At 45.6% G+C, this 19,282-nt stretch overlaps 1 protein-coding gene across 2 annotated transcripts in view; it reads right to left on the reverse strand.

Annotated features, from left to right (window-relative positions):
• Window positions 1-1,807: 1,807 nt before the first annotated feature.
• LOC137528103 (cingulin-like protein 1) overlaps window positions 1,808-19,282 on the reverse strand; it is a 52,192-nt gene continuing 34,717 nt past the window's right edge. For both annotated transcript variants that reach the window (XM_068249384.1, XM_068249383.1), the window contains exons 4-11: window positions 18,873-18,947; window positions 15,779-15,883; window positions 15,541-15,678; window positions 14,190-14,369; window positions 10,708-10,920; window positions 5,163-5,354; window positions 3,621-3,708; window positions 1,808-2,975 (exon numbers count right to left, since the gene is read on the reverse strand). In XM_068249384.1, the coding sequence (XP_068105485.1) occupies window positions 3,622-3,708; window positions 5,163-5,354; window positions 10,708-10,920; window positions 14,190-14,369; window positions 15,541-15,678; window positions 15,779-15,883; window positions 18,873-18,947 (990 nt within the window). In that variant the 3' untranslated portion in view covers window positions 1,808-2,975; window position 3,621. The remainder of the gene's footprint in view (window positions 2,976-3,620; window positions 3,709-5,162; window positions 5,355-10,707; window positions 10,921-14,189; window positions 14,370-15,540; window positions 15,679-15,778; window positions 15,884-18,872; window positions 18,948-19,282) is intronic.

Consider the following 19,282-nt stretch of genomic DNA (forward strand, 5'->3'; position numbering starts at 1 on the left):
TTCAACTGGTAAATCTCTTTTGTCTCACAAACAGTCGCTTTTAGTCTGTTGGTGTCCTGTCGTGTGTACGAAGGTCTATTACAGACCGCAGAATCGCTACCATAGTACCACCACTATACGTAGTCTGTGGCAGACAGCTTCCGTCGGGTCTTCACTCTCGGTTATGTGTGTACAACCGTCGCTAACTCGAATTGTGGCTGCCATAAATATGCGGTTGTCTCTCGTCTGTCACTGTCTCACAACTACAGACAAATGTATGCCAAGTGTATGGGCTTTAAAAGCCTTACGCCCGCACAAGTTACCTGAGTGTAAGGCTAACCTATTGCAGATCACCTCTCCCCAATTCCTAAGGGCCCGTTTCCACTAGATGCAAATTCATGTGCATTTTCTGCACACAAATTCTCATAGCAATGCAAGGGGCTGGTTTCCATTACATCCAGAATTCACATGCAGAAAAAAATCTGGACAACAGTGCTAGAAATTTTCAGATGCCATTTTCATGTATGGCAGGAGATTGGAAAAAAAAAATAGCAATTACGGCATAGATGAAAACTCATGTAAAACAGAAAGCATACATGTGAATTTGCATAACCATGCAATTACATGTCTGAGTAATAGCATGCAAATTTGTATGCTTCTAGTGGAAACGTACCATAAACAGTCTTTACCCTAAGCTGTCACACAGCATTCGGTCTTGTTTTATCACCTCTGAATCTAATGCTGTAATTTACTGTCAGATTGATTATTTCCAATAGTTCCGATCGATTTTCCATAGATTAACGGAAAATTGATTGGAGATCAGACCTGTTGGAAATAATCGATCTGACAGAAAATCTCATGGTGTGTTCCTAGCATTTGGCTAGGTTCACACAATCGAAAAGCTAGGTTGAGGTTTTATGCTGGATACACATGATGCAATTTTCCTGCCTGACAGGAAAGAATTCGATGATTATTTCCAACATGTCTGACCGGCTCCTGATCGATAAAGTGATCAATCGTGCACACTTATAATTGGAAAATCGATTGCTTTATCGATCAGATGCACTTTGAGCATGTACACATGATGCAACTTCCTGTCTGATCGGAGCAGGAAATTGCATCGTGTTTACCCATCATTGCAGTACAGCATTTAAGCGATATGGCCATACTATTATCAGAAATCCCTCCCATGATGCTCTGCTCAGCAGTGCTCCACCCCTTGACACCAGAACATTATAAAAATGTAGCTATAATAAAAACATTATTCAAGTAATAAAAGCTCTGCAAACCCCTGCTAAAAAAAAATCACCATTACAGCATATATTATTTATGCATAGAGCTCTCTGGCAGTAAAAGGACACTATGTACATTAAATAATTCTATCAGTTAGTCGAGGCAGGGTTCACACTTGTCTGTGCGGAGGACACAACTGCTGCACGCCTGTGTATTACAATTTGCAACACACACATTTTGCCACAGTAGCCGAGGATTGTGAATGAGAAAATGCACACAAGGCGTTTGATCCACTAAACAGTGATAACTCATATCACAGCCGCGCTAGTGTTTTTGCATGCGTTTTCACGCGCAATCGCAAATTTCCACATATAATCGTGAATTTTCATGCGCAATCATAAAAATTTGTGATTGCGCATGAAAATTCACGATTGGGTGTGAAAACGCTAGCACAGCAGAGCCGGGACAAGGTCATTCAGCACCCAAGGCTGACACCAACATGCACCCCTCTAGCCATCCCACCCCAGCTGACACACACTGATTGCTATTAGACTAAGAGGCACCCCCCCCCCCCCCCCATCCCTGCCACCCGAGCCATCACACACTGATTGCTATTAGATTAATCGGTGCCCCAGGGCCCCCAACCTCCCCAGCACCTTAATCTCTAGTTATATGGCTTGCAGTCACTGCTATGTATCCCCTTTTCTTATTTCTTTCTGCTTCAAACACTATTGGGAATGACAGCTGAATGAATTGTGCACCCCCTGCTACACTGCGCCCTGAGGCTAGAGCCTCTCCAGCCTCTGCCTGGCCCTGCGGCCATGATAGGAGTTATCACGTTTAGTGAATCAAGCCGATGTGTGACATGCTGCTGTAAGTATCTTTTCCTGCATGGGAAATTTACATTTAAATGTAATCGAACCCATTGGCCAAGGCCCCCTTCCCACTCAGCAACACGTATAATATATGCACAGACTGCACTGCCGGACCTCTCACTTATGCACTGCATACAGGGCAAGTTCTAGATTTCTTGACCACCGAAGCAATACATTGTGAGGACAGCACTTACAGGGGTTCTCTGGGGGGGTTGAAAATAAAACCATTTACCTGAGGCTTCTATCAGCCCCCTGTAGCAGTAATGTCCTGTGCCATCCTCCACTGTCCCCAGTCTAACGCAGCATCTCGTGTGCTTGCTCCCACGCGGGTCATCGGAATGCAAGTTGTTCCCTACTTCTGACAGCCTGAGAATTCTGTCACCGCTATATGAAGTGTCCAGAAGAATGTCAGACAGACATAAAGCGACACATGCGCCCCTTACACCCTGAGTAGCCTAATACACACCTCCACCCATCCCAAGCTGCTGTATAGTAAACTTACATGGTCATCTGCTGATCCCATAATCATTATGTACATCACTCGTTACATTTCACACAATCATTCTTACTGATATAAAAAAAAAAAAATGTAAAACTGTTCAAGTTTCTTCCAATGATCCCAATTCCTGATAAACCTGGATTAAATCTTGGTAGAAGTCTTGCAGGCACTTGAATGAAGTCAAGCCTATGTGAGACAAGACCTCAGTCCCATGTGGTGAGTCAGGTGATCCTGCATCCCGCCCACTTCCTAGGAAGAGGTGATCCTGCTTCCCGCCCACCTCCTGGGAAGAAGTGGAAGTCCGAGACCATCATCACAGGAAGTAGACAGTCGTAGGCAGTAAATGGGAAATGAAAGGAAGAGGAATCCTCAGGAGACTGGTCATGTGCCTGTAATAGACGGATATGAAAGTCAAGATGGGCAGGACAATATCTTGATGATGAGCACTCTTATCCCCGGCTTCAGCACGGATACCATCAGTGATGGATTAAGATGTAATGGCGCCCGAGGCAACATAGTACATTTGGGGCCCCCTAGTGGTCTTTTAGAAAGCTGAAGTGGAGAGAGGTCAGAGAAGATAGCTGATGGGCCTCATAACACCAACTAGGCCCCAAGCACCTGCCTAGGTTGCCTGGTGAATGATCCTTCTCTGGACACTAGGGATAATCAATGAGATGCAAATATTTCCAAGTTCATGCAGGCGTATGTAAAATTTTATGCAAATATCTGCACCTTGAAAATGGACCAATCAAGTCCCACCAAGGTTTACATTGGTTGGTCCATTTTCAAGCTGCATATATTTGCATAAAAATGTACATAATTCTGCATGAACTCAGAGATATTTGCATCTCATTGATCATCCCTACTGGACACCATCTGCACAGAGTTTGTATGCATTTCCTCCAAGTGCACCAATCTCCTCCCAAAACCATAACGCTAGGTTAACTAGCTTGACATATACAACATCTGGGTCGTTCAGAAAAAATACTTGTAGCGCAGAGAGTTTGGCGAGAAGATATTTTGGGGTGTCTCACCTCATAGGGTGTCTCTCATTCCTACGTTCAGCTTCTCCTGAAGTTTCTTTATGGTCTGATCTCTGCTGTAGGCATCTTGCAGAAGTTTCTAAAATAAAAAGACAAAAAAATCCCCAGAATTTAAAGAGAACCAGAGATGAAGCACCCTTATGTATTTTACCTTATAAAATCAGTGGGAACATGACAGTAAACACCTAATCTGCTCTTTGTTTCATTGTTCTCTGTTTAATCTGACTGTTATCACCTCTGATAAGTATATATATATATATATATATATATATAGTAAAATACATGAGGGTGCTTTGTCTCTGGTTCACTTTAAAGGATAAATAAACCTGTAAACATAAATGCCAGATTGTACCAAAATCTTGCCCTAATAAATCATGTAATTATACTCCATGAGCAAATTGGCCCTCTTGAATGGAATCCTAGAACCCCTACCCCCCAACTGTACATCGGAACAGCTTCCTTTGCCTGCCCCCCCATACATGCCTTCTCAGAGTTGTGTAACAGGATTGCTCACATTTCTGTTATGTACACTGGAGGTATACTGATCAGTGATCGGGGTTGTGCAGAAAAGGAACGCATTACAGAGCACAGATTAACAGAATTTATGTCAGACGAAAGAGAGACAGCACACAACTGGCTGCAAACCTGTTGCTGTGCATTATGGAGCAGAGCACTGCATTATATGTTACAGACTTCAGTCCTTCATCAGATGCATTGGTTATGGGGGCCTGGGGAGCTTCTTAGTATAATAGCAATCAATGTGTGGCAACTGGGGTGAAAGGGATGTGGGGCGCATTTTGGTGTCTCTGCCTTGGGTGCTGGAGGACCTTGTCCCAGCTCTGTATGCAGATACTGTATGTTGTACAGGGAATGCAAAGTAACGTCTCTTAGCTGTTCCTTTTTCCATCTGGACATTCTTTCACCGTCTCTGTCTACTCCAATACTAACTCCTCCAAATGGCTCTTGAGTTATACATTTCAGCAAGAAGAGAGAGCACAGAGGCGCTCACTTCTGCATTTAGACCCATTGAGTTATACTCCTGTTTGCCTGATGAAGCGGGACCACACATGCGAAACGTGTTGCACTAAGTGGAATTAAATAAAATATTTGTATCGATATATTGTGACTCAAATTGAGTTTTATATTTTCAAGGGAGGTAAGTCCACCTGAACATCCCCCTCTTTTAGACGGTTTTTAAACGTTTTTATTCTACTCTGGCGCCTCTGTACACCAAGCCTTGCTGAAATCTTGATTCCACCCTCGGTGGAGGGGTGCTACCCCGTTTCCTATCTACAGAGAGCGACATCTTAAAAATCTGAGTGGGGTCAGGTTCTAATACTCCCCACCTGCACTTGAAGTAGTTGCCTACGGGTAACCCATGTTTGTGAGCATATCTAAGATTTTTTGCTTTAAACCACAACTAACTTAACAATACTGCACCATATTGAGCTCTCGATTTCTCTTTGTTCTTTCAAGCACTTGAGTTATATATGTACCACAAGGTTTCATTCTTGGACCCAGAGTGGGAGTTACCTTTGTGGCCTGGTCCCTCTCCCAGGCCGAGTCCTGCATCTGGAGCAGTTCCGCCTGGGCGTGACACAAGGCAGAGTTGTGCCGCTGTCTCTCTGCTCTCAGCTCTGTCTCCTTCCCCCGCAGAGCCTCCCTCAGAGTCTTCTGTTCCTTTGCCGATTCCTGCAGCTGATTTTTACAGTAGCGCAGCTGTTCCTGGTTTCAGAGTGGATAAAACAATTTTTTTTGAGAGAGAGAGAGAGAGAGAGAGAGAGAGAGAGAGAGAGAGAGAGAGAGAGAGAGAGAGAGAGAGAGAGAGAGAGAGAGAGAGAGAGAGAGAGAGAGAGAGAGAGCATTATATGGGTACAAATTACAAAAACCTTAAAGAGAACCCGAGGTGTGTTTAAAGAATGTTATCTGCATACAGATGCTGGATCTGCCTATACAGCCCAGCCTCTGTTGCTATCCCAAACCCCACTAAGGTCCCCCTGCACTCTGCAATCCCTCATAAATCACAGCCACGCTGTGAGGCAGTGTTTACATCTGTAGTGTCAGTCTCAGCTGCTCCCCCGCCTCTTGCATAGCTCCTTTCCCTGCCCCTGTCCCTTCCCTCCAATCAGCAGGGAGGGAAGGGATGCAGGCGGGGACTGGAGTTCTGCAGGAGGTGGGGAGAGCAGCAGACTGACAGTATAGAGATAAACACAGCCATCTCTGACAAGCTGTTTGTCAGCAGCGTGGCTGTGATTTATGGAGGGATTGCAGAGTGCAGGGGGACCTTAGGGGGGTTTGGGATAGCAACAGAGGCTGGGCTGTATAGGCAGATCCAGCCTCTGTATGCAAATAATATTCTTCAAACCCACCTCGGGTTCTCTTTAAGTATGATCTATGCCTTCAGTCTCTGCCAATGACATATTTATCCATATTACTGGTGTTGTGTTGCCCAGCTAACGTAGCCTTCTAGATGTAATGCAGACATACACGGCTTTGCAAAACCAAGAAGACCATCCGCCTGATGTTGTATAGGTTCCCCTTCTGCCAACAAAACAGCCCTAATCAATCAAGGCATGAGCCCCACAAGACATCAGAGGACGCATCTGGCTCCAAGACATTACCAGCAGATCCTAGAAGTTTACTTCCATCAGTGCATAGAGTATTGCCATGTATGCGGTCTACAACAACATTCTGGTAGGTGATACTTGTCAAACTTCCACATGATCTGAAAGAACGTGGTTCAAAGCAGGCCACCACCTTTTACTGCTCCATGCTTTGATGACCACATCATGACTACTGTAGGCATGTTAAAGAGTACCAAAGTCTTACGAAGCACTGGCCCATTCCAGCTCAGCAGACACCAATAACGGAGGGTGGCCCGTCACACGAGCAGGTGGAGAGGCCCACAGAGCTTTGGAAGACTTTAGAAAAAAAAACAAACCTGTAGCAGCTTTGCCAAAAAGAGGGACAGAGCTGTCATTAAGGGCCTGAGCCCACTAACACAGTTGTGCGCATTTGTGTCCGTTTCTGTCCGCTTTTCAGCATCTGTGACATTGATGTGTAACTGAAAAGCAGACACAACTGCGTTAGTGGGCTCAGGCCCTAAAGCAGGATTGTCAGCCATAAAATCAAATTCCATTTACCCCTGCTGCTCTGTGTTTATGATGTAGTCACTCAGTCTTCATTGCAAGCATTCCAGTATAAATCACAAATGTTTCTGCTGTAATGAATCTAATTATTTGGTACTGTGCTCACAGCAATACCAATACCCAGCAGCCAGTACTAAATACATGGGATACAGTTGGGGACATCAAACTTGGAGAAGGACTTAGGAGTACTCATCGACAAGTTAAATAATCGTACACCATGCCAAGCCGCTGCAGCTAAAGCTAACAACATTTTGGGGTGCATTAAAAAGGGAAATAAAAACTCGAGATGCGAGCATAATATTGCCACTGTTTAACTCTCTAGTAAGGCCACATCTGGAATATGGAATTCAGTTCTGGGCACCACATTACAAAAAAAAAGATATTGCAGTTTTAGAGCAGGTGCAGAGACGAGCAACAAAATTGATACGTGGGATGGAAGGTCTCACTTACCAAGAAAGGTTAGATAAACTGGGTTTATTTAGTCTAGAGCAAAGACGCCTTAGAGGAGATCTAATTAACATGTATAAATACATCAGAGGGCAATATAATAGCTTGGCGGATGAGCTTTTTGTCCCTAGGCCTTCTCAAAGGACTAGAGGACACGATCTGCGCATGGAGGAAAAACGGTTTAGCCATTTATTTAGGAAAGGGTTCTTTACAGTAAGAGTGATTAAGATGTGGAATGCATTGCCACAGGAAGTCGTTATGGCAAACTCTATACCTGCATTTAAAGGGGGCTTAGATGCTTTCCTTGAATTGAAAGACATCCATGGCTACAATTACTAGGTAATGCCCAATGATGTTGATCCAGGGATTTTATCTGATTGCCATCTGGAGTCGGGAAGGATTTTTTTCCCTTTTGGGGGTAATTGGACAATGCCTTGTAAGGGTTTTTTTCGCCTTCCTCTGGATCAACAGGGATATGTGAAGGAGCAGGCTGGTGTTGTACTTTTCTCTGGATCAACAGGGATATGTGAGGGAGCAGGCTAGTGTTGTACTTTATTCTCTGGTTGAACTCGATGGACGTATGTCTTTTTTCAACCCAAATAACTATGTAACTATGTAAATAGTCACACTCCTGGCAATGTGAATAATAAGGTTTAGAAAGGAAGGGTGGGGGTGGGGAGAGGGGATTGGGGGTGGGGAAGGTGGGTCAAGAGCTGGTCTTGGAGCTTTTTTTTTGGGGGGGGGGGGGGGCGCAGTTTGACAGCTTGTTTCAGCAAAACCTTAACTCAGATTCCGCTTTTTAATCAGTTTTTACCTCCGATTCAGATTCAGATTTGCAGTTTGCTCCTTGCACACTGCAAATCTGAATCGGAGGTAAAAACTGATTAAAAAGCGGAATCTGAATCTGAATTGCTTGCAGTGTGCAAGAGGCCTAACCTGGTAGAAGAAGGATGAATAATTATTAACAGCTTAGATAACTTCTGACTGATGAGAGTTCCGGAACATGGAGCATTTCGTTGCACGGACGCACCTGACAGACTCGGGTTCTGCAGAATTCACATCTGACAACAGAAGGCTCAATTATCCTTTATGTAATTCAGAGTTATGTTGGTCTCTGGTGGCTGTGATGTGGTGAGAGGGATGGGCCTCTCTGCAGTGAGCACAATACAACTGCTGAGCCATACGGAATTCACTCACAAGTCAGCGACTCGTGAAATGTGTTCCCAGACGGCAAGCAAGACTGAGCTCCCGGCAATGCCAATACTCGGCTGCAGCACACTCCCGGCGATGCCAATACTCGGCTGCAGCACACTCCCGGCAATGCCAATACTCGGCTGCAGCACACTCCCGGCAATGCCAATACTCGGCTGCAGCACACTCCCGGCAATGCCAATACTCGGCTGCAGCACACTCCCGGCAATGCCAATACTCGGCTGCAGCACACTCCCGGCAATGCCAATACTCGGCTGCAGCACACTCCCGGCAATGCCAATACTCGGCTGCAGCACACTCCCGGCAATGCCAATACTCGGCTGCAGCACACTCCCGGCAATGCCAATACTCGGCTGCAGCACACTCCCGGCAATGCCAATACTCGGCTGCAGCACACTCCCGGCAATGCCAATACTCGGCTGCAGCACACTCCCGGCAATGCCAATACTCGGCTGCAGCACACTCCCGGCAATGCCAATACTCGGCTGCAGCACACTCCCGGCAATGCCAATACTCGGCTGCAGCACACTCCCGGCAATGCCAATACTCGGCTGCAGCACACTCCCGGCGATGCCAATACTCGGCTGCAGCACACTCCCGGCGATGCCAATACTCGGCTGCAGCACACTCCCGGCAATGCCAATACTCGGCTGCAGCACACTCCCGGCAATGCCAATACTCGGCTGCAGCACACTCCCGGCAATGCCAATACTCGGCTGCAGCACACTCCCGGCAATGCCAATACTCGGCTGCAGCACACTCCCGGCAATGCCAATACTCGGCTGCAGCACACTCCCGGCAATGCCAATACTCGGCTGCAGCACACTTCCAGGAATGCCAATACTAAGCCTTAGTGAGCTCCCAGCAATGTCAATACTCTGCTGCAGCACACTCCTGGCATTGTCAATACTAAGCTGTACTGCGCTCCCAACAATGCCAATACTAAGCTGTACTGCGCTCCCAACAATGCCAATACTAAGCTGTACTGCGCCCTCAACAATGCCAATACTAAGCTGTACTGCGCGCTCCCAACAATGCCAATACTAAGCTGTACTGCGCTCCCAACAATGCCAATACTAAGCTGTACTGCGCGCTCCCAACAATGCCAATACTAAGCTGTACTGCGCTCCCAGCAATGCCAATACTAAGCTGTACTGCGCTCCCAACAATGCCAATACTAAGCTGTACTGCGCTCCCAACAATGCCAATACTAAGCTGTACTGCGATCCCAACAATGCCAATACTAAGCTGTACTGCGTTCCCAACAATGCCAATACTAAGCTGTACTGCGCTCCCAACAATGCCAATACTAAGCTGTACTGCGCTCCCAACAATGCCAATACTAAGCTGTACTGCGCTCCCAACAATGCCAATGCTAAGCTGTACTGCGCTCCCAACAATGCCAATGCTAAGCTGTACTGCGCTCCCAACAATGCCAATACTAAGCTGTACTGCGCGCTCAACAATGCCAATACTAAGCTGTACTGCGCGCTCCCAACAATGCCAATACTAAGCTGTACTGCACGCTCCCAACAACGCCAATACTAAGCTGTACTGCGCGCTCCCAACAATGCCAATACTAAGCTGGACTGCGCTCCCAGCAATGCCAACACTAAGCTGTACTGCGCTCCCAGCAATGCCAATACTAAGCTGTACTGCGCTCCCAGCAATGCCAATACTAAGCTGTACTGCTCTCCCAGCAATGCCAATACTCAGCCACGACACTCCTGGCAATGCCAATACTAAGTTGTACTGCGATCCCAACAATGCCAATACTCAGCCACGACACTCCTGGCAATGCCAATACTAAGCCGTTCTGCACTCCTGGCAATGCCAAAGAGGCACTGTAGTGACATATTGTAGAATGCTATTCAGAATACCCTGGTAATCTGGTTTCGCATCAAACACTTCCTATACCTATATATAGCTGTATATTGAATGTAGCCCCACCCTCCTAGTGATGTTTAGCTATGCAGAATTCTCCTCCCAGTGTATTCTGGAAGACCAGGTATATTTTTTACTGGCTTCTGAACCCTCAGTAAACAAACAATCTGCAGTGATGCTCCTGCCAGCAGTAAATCAGGGAGAGGAAAGATTTTACAATGGGCAAATATTGACTAAACCATTTTATTCATTATGCTTCTTGCACTATAGTTCCTCTTTAAGGCACCCGTAGTGGTCTCCTGGGAAGCCTGCCCTCAGGATACAGAGAAAAAAAATATATACATTTGCTATGGACTGTCTTGTACTACCCACAATCCCTCACTGACCTGGAGCAGAGTCTGGCTCTCATTCAGAGCGTTGAGCAGATCCTGGACATCCCGCTGGTGCTGGGCGTTCCGACGTTGGCTCTCTGCATGTGCCTGAGATAGGAGGCGGCCCTTCTCCTGAAGCTGGGATAGGAGAGGGTTGGGGGCGGAGAGACCTGGGAAAGAACCACCAAGATCGTCCAATCCCTGAGACAGCAGAGAGTCCGCCAGGGCCTACCGTGGAGAGGAGAAAACAAAATGGACACCACATTAGGGTGGAAAAAACGTTTAGGGATGTTTATTTCATGTATTTATAAAGCACCAACATATTACGCAGCGCTGGACAATAAATACATACGAAGGATGTCAGATGTAACAAGGTTATGCATCTAAGGACAAAGTTATAGAAGGCAAAACGTGGTACAAGATACATGATGTGATTTAGGCTGGTTAGGTAGGCCCAGTAATACAAGTACGAGGTGGTCATAGGAAAGGAGTACATAGAGCGGCATTTCTCAACCATTTTATTTTGGAGGAACCCTGCAAATAATTTTTGGACCTGAAGGAACCCCTGCATTTAATTTGCAGGAGGCGTGGTCTTTAAAAGTAGGTGTGGCTGTTTATTTCGCTACCCCTAATACATTGCCACTCATTATACTGTCTTATGCTACTGATTTTTATTAATGTGCTTATTATTATTCTGATACTCCTATTATAATTTGCTTTATTGTACTTCCCCCAGGATGGGGGGAAATGCCAGGAAACCCCTGCAGAGTACTGAAGGAACCCTGGTGTAGAGTATGCAGAATACACACAGTTGAGGTAAAACCCCCATTGATGGTGTTTAGCCTCAATTTTCCTGAGGTGCCCTAGAAAAGTGACAGCTGGAATGTCCAAATAAAGTCTAGCAGCCTCACCTGACACCTTTTGCCTGTTAAAGAAGATGTTTCATCACTCCTGGTTATAAAATGCCCAGGAATCTCCATCATTTATTAGAACTAGGAGTGATGAAACATCTTCTTTAACAGACAAAAGGTGTCAGGTGAGGCTGCTAGACTTTATTTGGACAGTCCAGCTGTCACCTTTCTAGGGCACCTCAGGAGAATGGAGGCTAAACACCATCAATGGGAGTTTTACCTCAACTGTGTATATTCTGCAGGGGGTCCCCAAACGTTTTGGGTCGAGGGCCGGGTCAACATACTTTAGACTGCTGGGGGGGCCGGAACATACATAAAATGATGTATAAGTGTTTGCGGGCCAGACAGTGAAGCATACCGAGGTGACAACCTGCAGTCCAATTGGACAACAGTGTCACCTGATGTGGAATTTGATTGGAAATCAGCAAATTACTGCTTTCTGGCTTCATTCTATATGCAGACCACCAATATTTAAAGATGTAGCTGACTGCATCCATAATACATTTTGTGTGTGGGGGGCCGGTAAAAAAGCCTCAGGGGGCCACATTCGGCCTGCGGGCCTTAGTTTGAGGACCACTGCTTAACACCATCAAAGGGAGCTTTACCTCAACTGTTGCTCAGCAATTTCTGTTGGTTCTCCTTATTCAACCAGCAAACGCACATACAGTATATACAAAAACACCCCTCTGACCTCTCTCATTAATCAGGGATTTTGGACCACACAACTGCCCTCGCTGGATCTGGATGTCCATTTTCCGATCCATCCTGAGTAACCTCAAGATACTGTTGTGTGGGAGAACTACAAGACATCAGCAATTACAGAAGTATTCAAGTCAACCTGTCTGGGACTAATGATCATGCCTCTCTGAAAACAAATTTTTCCCGCATTCTGGTGTTTAATTGTGATAATTTATGGAATGGCCTGGACCTTATCTGTGCGATTGGCTCATTAGATGAGGTATAACTGAATAAGCCAACCTTATGACCTAATTACGAATTTCCGAAATTTCGCGAAATTACTACAATTACGATTTCAGCAGTAATCGAAATTTCGTAATTTTGGCAAATTACGCAAATTTTCGTAATTACGAAATTTAGTATTTTAAAGTTTGCAAAGGTTTCTATCCCTGTAGATGCCTAAAATGAATAACCAACCTCTCTCTCTCTCTCTCTCTCTCTCTCTCCAGAGATTTGTAGTATTTCAAAACCATACTCACATTCATGACATGTCCAGGGATCAAACCCAGGCCAACCACATGGAAGACAGCTATGCTCACCACCATACCACCAAACACACACTAAATAGACTGCTAACCTAAATCTTACTTGTAGACAGTCATATGAGACACATGCTGGGTGCAGGGCTTTGTGATTGGACCATGCGATAGAGTGAGGTGCAAAAATGAAATCATGCCTAGCAGAGGATGGTTTCACAGTGCTAAATGCTAGGCTGGCTGTGGTGCAATTGGTTAGTGTGTCTGGCTGGTAACAGCAAGGTTACAGGTTCGATTCCATCCAGGCATGTCTTTTCCTTTTGCGTTCAACAGTTGTCCAAACAGAGCCAACAGAGCCCCAGATAGCCATGTAGAGTTAGGTCACAGCTAGCCTGGCTGTGGTGCAATTGGTTAGTGTGTCTGGCTGGTAACAGCAAGGTTACAGGTTTGATTCCATCCAGGCATGTCTTTTCCTTTTGCGTGCGCGCGCTGCGCCATTGAACCCCATGGGGTATTTTGCGTGCGTAAAACTTTACGCATGCAAAACTTTGTGCTCGGTGTTTGGACAACTGTTGAACTCAAAAGGAAAAGACATGCCTGGATGGAATCGAACCTGTAACCTTGCTGTTACCAGCCAGACACACTAACCAATTGCACCACAGCCAGGCTAGCTGTGACCTAACTCTACATGGCTATCTGGGGCTCTGTTTGGACAACTGTTGAACGCAAAAGGAAAAGACATGCCTGGATGGAATCGAACCTGTAACCTTGCTGTTACCAGCCAGACACACTAACCAATTGCACCACAGCCAGCCTAGCATTTAGCATTGTGAAACCATCCTCTGCTAGGCATGATTTCATTTTTGCACCTCACTCTATCGCATGGTCCAATCACAAAGCCCTGCACCCAGCATGTGTCTCATATGACTGTCTACAAGTAACATTTAGGTTAGCAGTCTATTTAGTGTGTGTTTGGTGGTTGGCCTGGGTTTGATCCCTGGACATGTCATGAATGTGAGTATGGTTTTGAAATACTATACACAGACAGACAGACAGACAGACAGACAGAGAGAGAGAGAGAGAGAGAGAGAGAGAGAGAGAGAGAGGAGGAGGAGGAGGAGCTGGCTGGCTGGCTGTGCTATTCATTTTAGGCATCTAGAGGGATAGAAACCTTTACAAACCTGAAAAAGTAAAATTTCGGTTGGAGACACGAAATTCGTCATTACGGGAGTGAAATTTCGATTACGAAATTGTAAATTACGATTTGAAAATTAATTACGAAATTACGAATTTGGGTCGTAATGTTAAATTTCGCATTCGTAATAAAAGCAGTTCGAAATTTCGAAAATTTCGGCTCATCTCTACCTCTTACCTCCACATCTTGGTTGCTGCTGCTAAGTGCTCCCTGTACTGCTGTGATCAGAGAGTCCTTCTCCCGTAGAGCGGCGAGGCGCAGAGCGTCCTGTGAGGCAGCAGAGCGGACAGCAGAGTCCAGCGCCACCTCTTGTTGCTGGATGGTAAAGTCCTTTTCCCCCAGGAGGTCCCGCAGAGCCTTCAAGATGAAGAACATTTCATTACCATCAAATCAACAGATTACAGCTTCATAATGTCTACAAATGGAAGGTATAGCCTTTATCATTCTACCATATAACAAACAGTAATTGATTTAAAGGACCACTATTGTGAAAAAAAATTGTAAAATTTAAAATATGTCAAATATATGTAAAATGTAGACTTCTCTCAGAGTAAAATGTATTATAATTTTTTTTTTTCCTATATTGTAGTCATTAACTGTAGATAGTGAAAATCTGACAGATCTGTCAGGTTTTGGACTTGTCCATCTACTAATGGGGGATGCTCAGTTATTTCTTTAATTACAAATGCACTCACTGAATGGCAGCTGCTCAGTCCAACTGTCAAAATAGCATGCAAGCAAGTAGGCAAGCTGGTTGACAACTTTATATAGATCATTTCCAAAGAGTGCTTTTGTAAAAATGAAGGCAATTCTGAGAATCTCCCATGAGGAGATGGAGAAGTGTAAATGCTATCAGATTTCTATTATCTACTGTAAGACAGCAACATAAGAATAAAGTATTTATTAGTGCCCATTACTCTGGGAGAAATGTACTGTACATTTTATATGCACGCGTTTACAATTTTTTGTGATAGTTGTCTTTTAAACAGGTAAACAAACAACCTATACATTTTTCATATGCAGCATGTGTAGTGGGCAGTTGGATCCAGTGATGAGCGAAAATGCCAATATTCTTTTCGCATTAATTTTTGCAAAAATAACGGTAAATTTGATGTTTGCGCAAAAATTCCACAGAAAAAATTTTGGTTAATTTTTTTGCTAAATTTTGCAGTAAAAATACAGAATTTTTTTTGCTGTAAAAATTGTCACAGTAAATTGTTTTTCTGGAAATCGAAAATGGCATTTAAGATGCGAAAATGACTGGCAAAAATTTGCAAGCGACACTGGTTAGAGCACTAAACAATCTAAGCCAACCACATGGTGACTGATTTACTGAAAATGTAATGGATTTTTTTCAGTGTGTTCACGGCAAAGATCCAATCAGGTTCAGAGAAATGTATCATAAAAACATAAATCAGAATGCATAAAATCTAATAAATCATCTAAGATATGTTCGTTTTCCCACCTCAGAGATAAATGGGGCTAAACAGCCATGCCAGGTATCTAAGAAGCTTGTTCTTTTACTTACCGTGATGGTGTCCTGATTCTCCCGGAGAACCTTTGTCAGCCGCGCCACGTCTTCCTCTCGCGCCTTCACCTCTTCCTGTAAGCGCCTGACCTCTGCATCCCTCTGACGCTTGATCATGGCCAGCTCCTCCCCTTCCCTCTGCTCAGACAGGTTACATGGTTAGAGCAGGAAGACCTTCCATACATAGTCCATGTGATCATTTAGCATTATCAGGAGAAATAATAGGACTAAGGCTCACCTGTATCTGCTCCTCTCGTGTTTTCAACTTCTCCACAAAATCTGTGATTAGGTCTTCGTTTGGGTCAGAGGCCACCGGTAGGGTCAGCAGTAACGTCAGGCAGTCCTGGAAACAACAGTTGACAGTGATTTGTCGTACTGAAATCCTCAACATGCCCAGTACTTCCATAAAAAAAAAACCTCAAAAGAAGCAAAAAAAAAAAAAAAGTCTAGCATAGTTTATAGGTTTTATCACAGAATCACCCGCCGCAAAAGACAGTGTATGCCAACAGTGTCATGATAAACTACCACCTCCACAAACCCGAGAGACAGGTCACAAAAAGGTACCATTACATTTCAAAAGTACTCAGCTGTTTGAGGTGGTCTAACATCTGGCAGGCAAGGATGAATCAGGTCAAAGCTAGAGTTGGGCCGAACGGTTTGCCTGCGAACGGTTCCATGCGAACTTCAGTGGTTCGCGTTCGCGTCCCGCAGGTGAACTTTTGCGGAAGTTCGGTTCGCCCCATAATGCACCATGAGGGTCAACTTTGACCCTCTACATCACAGTCAGCAGGCCCAGTGTAGCCAATTAGGCTACACTAGCCCCTGGAGCCACTCCCCCCCTAATAAAAGGCAGGCAGCGGCGGCCATTACGCTCACTCGTGTGCCTGCGTTAGTGAGAGTAGGGCGAGCTGCTGCAGACTGTCTCTCATAGGGAAAGATTAGTTAGGCTTAGCTTGTTCCTGGCTGCATACCTGTTCTGTTCAGTGAGCCCACCATACCTGTTCTGTTCAGTGAACCTGCCACTGCATACCTGTTCTGTGAACCCACCACTGCATACCTGAACTGTGAACCCGCCACTGCATACCTGTTCAGTGAACCCACCACTGCATACCTGTTCAGTGAACCCACCACTGCATACCTGTTCAGTGAACCCACCACTGCATACCTGTTCAGTGAACCCACCACTGCATACCTGTTCAGTGAACCCGCCACTGCATACCTGTTCAGTGAACCCGCCACTGCATACCTGTTCAGTGAACCCGCCACTGCATACCTGTTCAGTGAACCCGCCACTGCATACCTGTTCAGTGAACCCGCCACTGCATACCTGTTCAGTGAACCCGCCACTGCATACCTGTTCAGTGAACCCGCCACTGCATACCTGTTCAGTGAACCCGCCACTGCATACCTGTTCAGTGAACCCGCCACTGCATACCTGTTCAGTGAACCCGCCACTGCATACCTGTTCAGTGAACCCGCCACTGCATACCTGTTCAGTGAACCCGCCACTGCATACCTGTTCAGTGAACCCGCCACTGCATACCTGTTCAGTGAACCCGCCACTGCATACCTGTTCAGTGAACCCGCCACTGCATACCTGTTCAGTGAACCCGCCACTGCATACCTGTTCAGTGAACCCGCCACTGCATACCTGTTCTGTTCAGTGAACCCGCCACTGCATACCTGTTCTGTTCAGTGAACCCGCCACTGCATACCTGTTCTGTTCAGTGAACCCGCCACTGCATACCTGTTCTGTTCAGTGAACCCGCCACTGCATACCTGTTCTGTTCAGTGAACCCGCCACTGCATACCTGTTCTGTTCAGTGAACCCGCCACTGTATTCCTGTTCAGTGAACCCGCCACTGTATACCTGTTCAGTGAACCTGCCACTGCATACCTGTTCTGTGAACCCACCACTGCATACCTGTTCTGTGAACCCACCACTGCATACCTGTTCTGTGAACCCACCACTGCATACCTGTTCTGTGAACCCACCACTGCATACCTGTTCTGTTCAGTGAACCCGCCACTGCATACCTGTTCTGTTCATCAGCCAGGCGACCATATGGGCTGTAAAGCCACCAAAACCTGCACTCTCGCCATGGTGCGCACCAGTCCAGCACGGCCGTCACTACACAAACAGCTGTTTGCGGTGCGTTACACGGTGAGTTTGGTGTGTCAGTGTGAAGCAGTACCTTAATTACACTACCTGATTGATGTATACACATGCAAGATGTTTGAAAGCACTTTAGGCCTGTCATTTAGCATTCAATGTGATTTCTGCCCTTAAAACGCTGCTTTGCGTCAAATCCAGATTTTTCCCGGGGACTTTTGGCGTGTATCCCACTCCGCCATGCCCCCCTCCAGGTGTTAGACCCCTTGAAACATCTTTTCCATCACTTTTGTGGCCAGCATAATTTTTTTTTTTCAAAGTTCGCATCCCGATTGAAGTCTATTGCGGTTCGCGAACTTTTACGCGAACCGAACCTTACGCGGAAGTTCGCGAACCTAAAATCGGAGGTTCGGCCCCACTCTAGTCAAAGCAGCACTGGAAATTTGGGCGCTTAGTTGGCAGCTGAATTACATCTCATCTCAGAGTCTACAGTGGCCTGGAGGGGGAATAGTAATCAAAGCTGCCGGGATTTTTGCTGGAGCAGGGTGTGCCGATTTTCACATGTAACCTGTTCCCAAATATCCCGGAGCCTTAATTACATGTACACGGCCAGGAAGGTTAACGGTCACCACTGAGGCTTATCGGAAGTGCACATATGAGTAGTGGCCATCATACTGCCATCTTGGTCTTCCTACGTCCACCACTGGCTGCTGAAGGAACTTTGGAGGTTTCTCAAAGTTATTGGTGATTTCAATCTCTCATGGGTGGCACGATACCTCGGCACATCTTAGGGTTGTCAATGTCATGCTTGCCTACTTGTCTGGAATTAGGGTATCTGAGTGTGCACACTTTTTTGTACTTGCACACAATTCTGAGGGCATACTGCATTTGTTTTTGTTTTGTTTTTTTCATGGGAAAATCTTTTTGACATGTTTGTATTTTTTATGCTGTATTTATAGAGTTCAGAATGCCTCGTATCTTTGGGAAAACACATGCATTTCAATGATAGAGGGCAAAAAAAAAAAAAAAAAAAAAAAGTCGGAGTTGGAAGATTTTTTTTTACCGACTTCACAGCCCTGGATAAACCTCTTTAAATTGGAGGGAGTGAAGTAGTAGCTGGCGTCCCCTTACACCTTTGGGCCCTCCTGCGGTTTTAGGAGCTGCTCCTCTGTCCTCTAAGCTGTCGTTTTAGGAGATGCATTCAATCTACTAGACCCACCTCCAGGAGTTCTTCCTTGAACTTCAAACCCTTGATGAGATCCCGGATCAGATCCTGCTGCTCTGAGGAGTAGCCCTACAAAACGGAATACATATTATCAAATCAATGTTACTCAAAAAGGAGAGGGGGGGGGGGGGGGGGAAGTCATTTGAACCTCCTCCGATTTAAACATCTGCAGTTCTTAGACCTTTGTACAAGAAGCTTTGAAAGTCCATCTCTAGACATTAATCAAAATATAGGCTGCCCAACAAAGCCACTTTTCTCCGTTCTTTATGACTGTTTTTTAGAGGGCATGCAACAGCCCACTGTGAACCCAGCCTTACAGTCTTTAGACAAATGGAATCTGCCAGTGATCTACTGATCCCAACATACCCAGTTTATAGACTTCTGATCGGCTTCCTAGCAAATTT

The sequence above is a fragment of the Hyperolius riggenbachi genome, chromosome 8 (assembly GCF_040937935.1).
Source record: "Hyperolius riggenbachi isolate aHypRig1 chromosome 8, aHypRig1.pri, whole genome shotgun sequence".
NCBI classification, from domain to species: Eukaryota; Metazoa; Chordata; class Amphibia; order Anura; family Hyperoliidae; genus Hyperolius; species Hyperolius riggenbachi.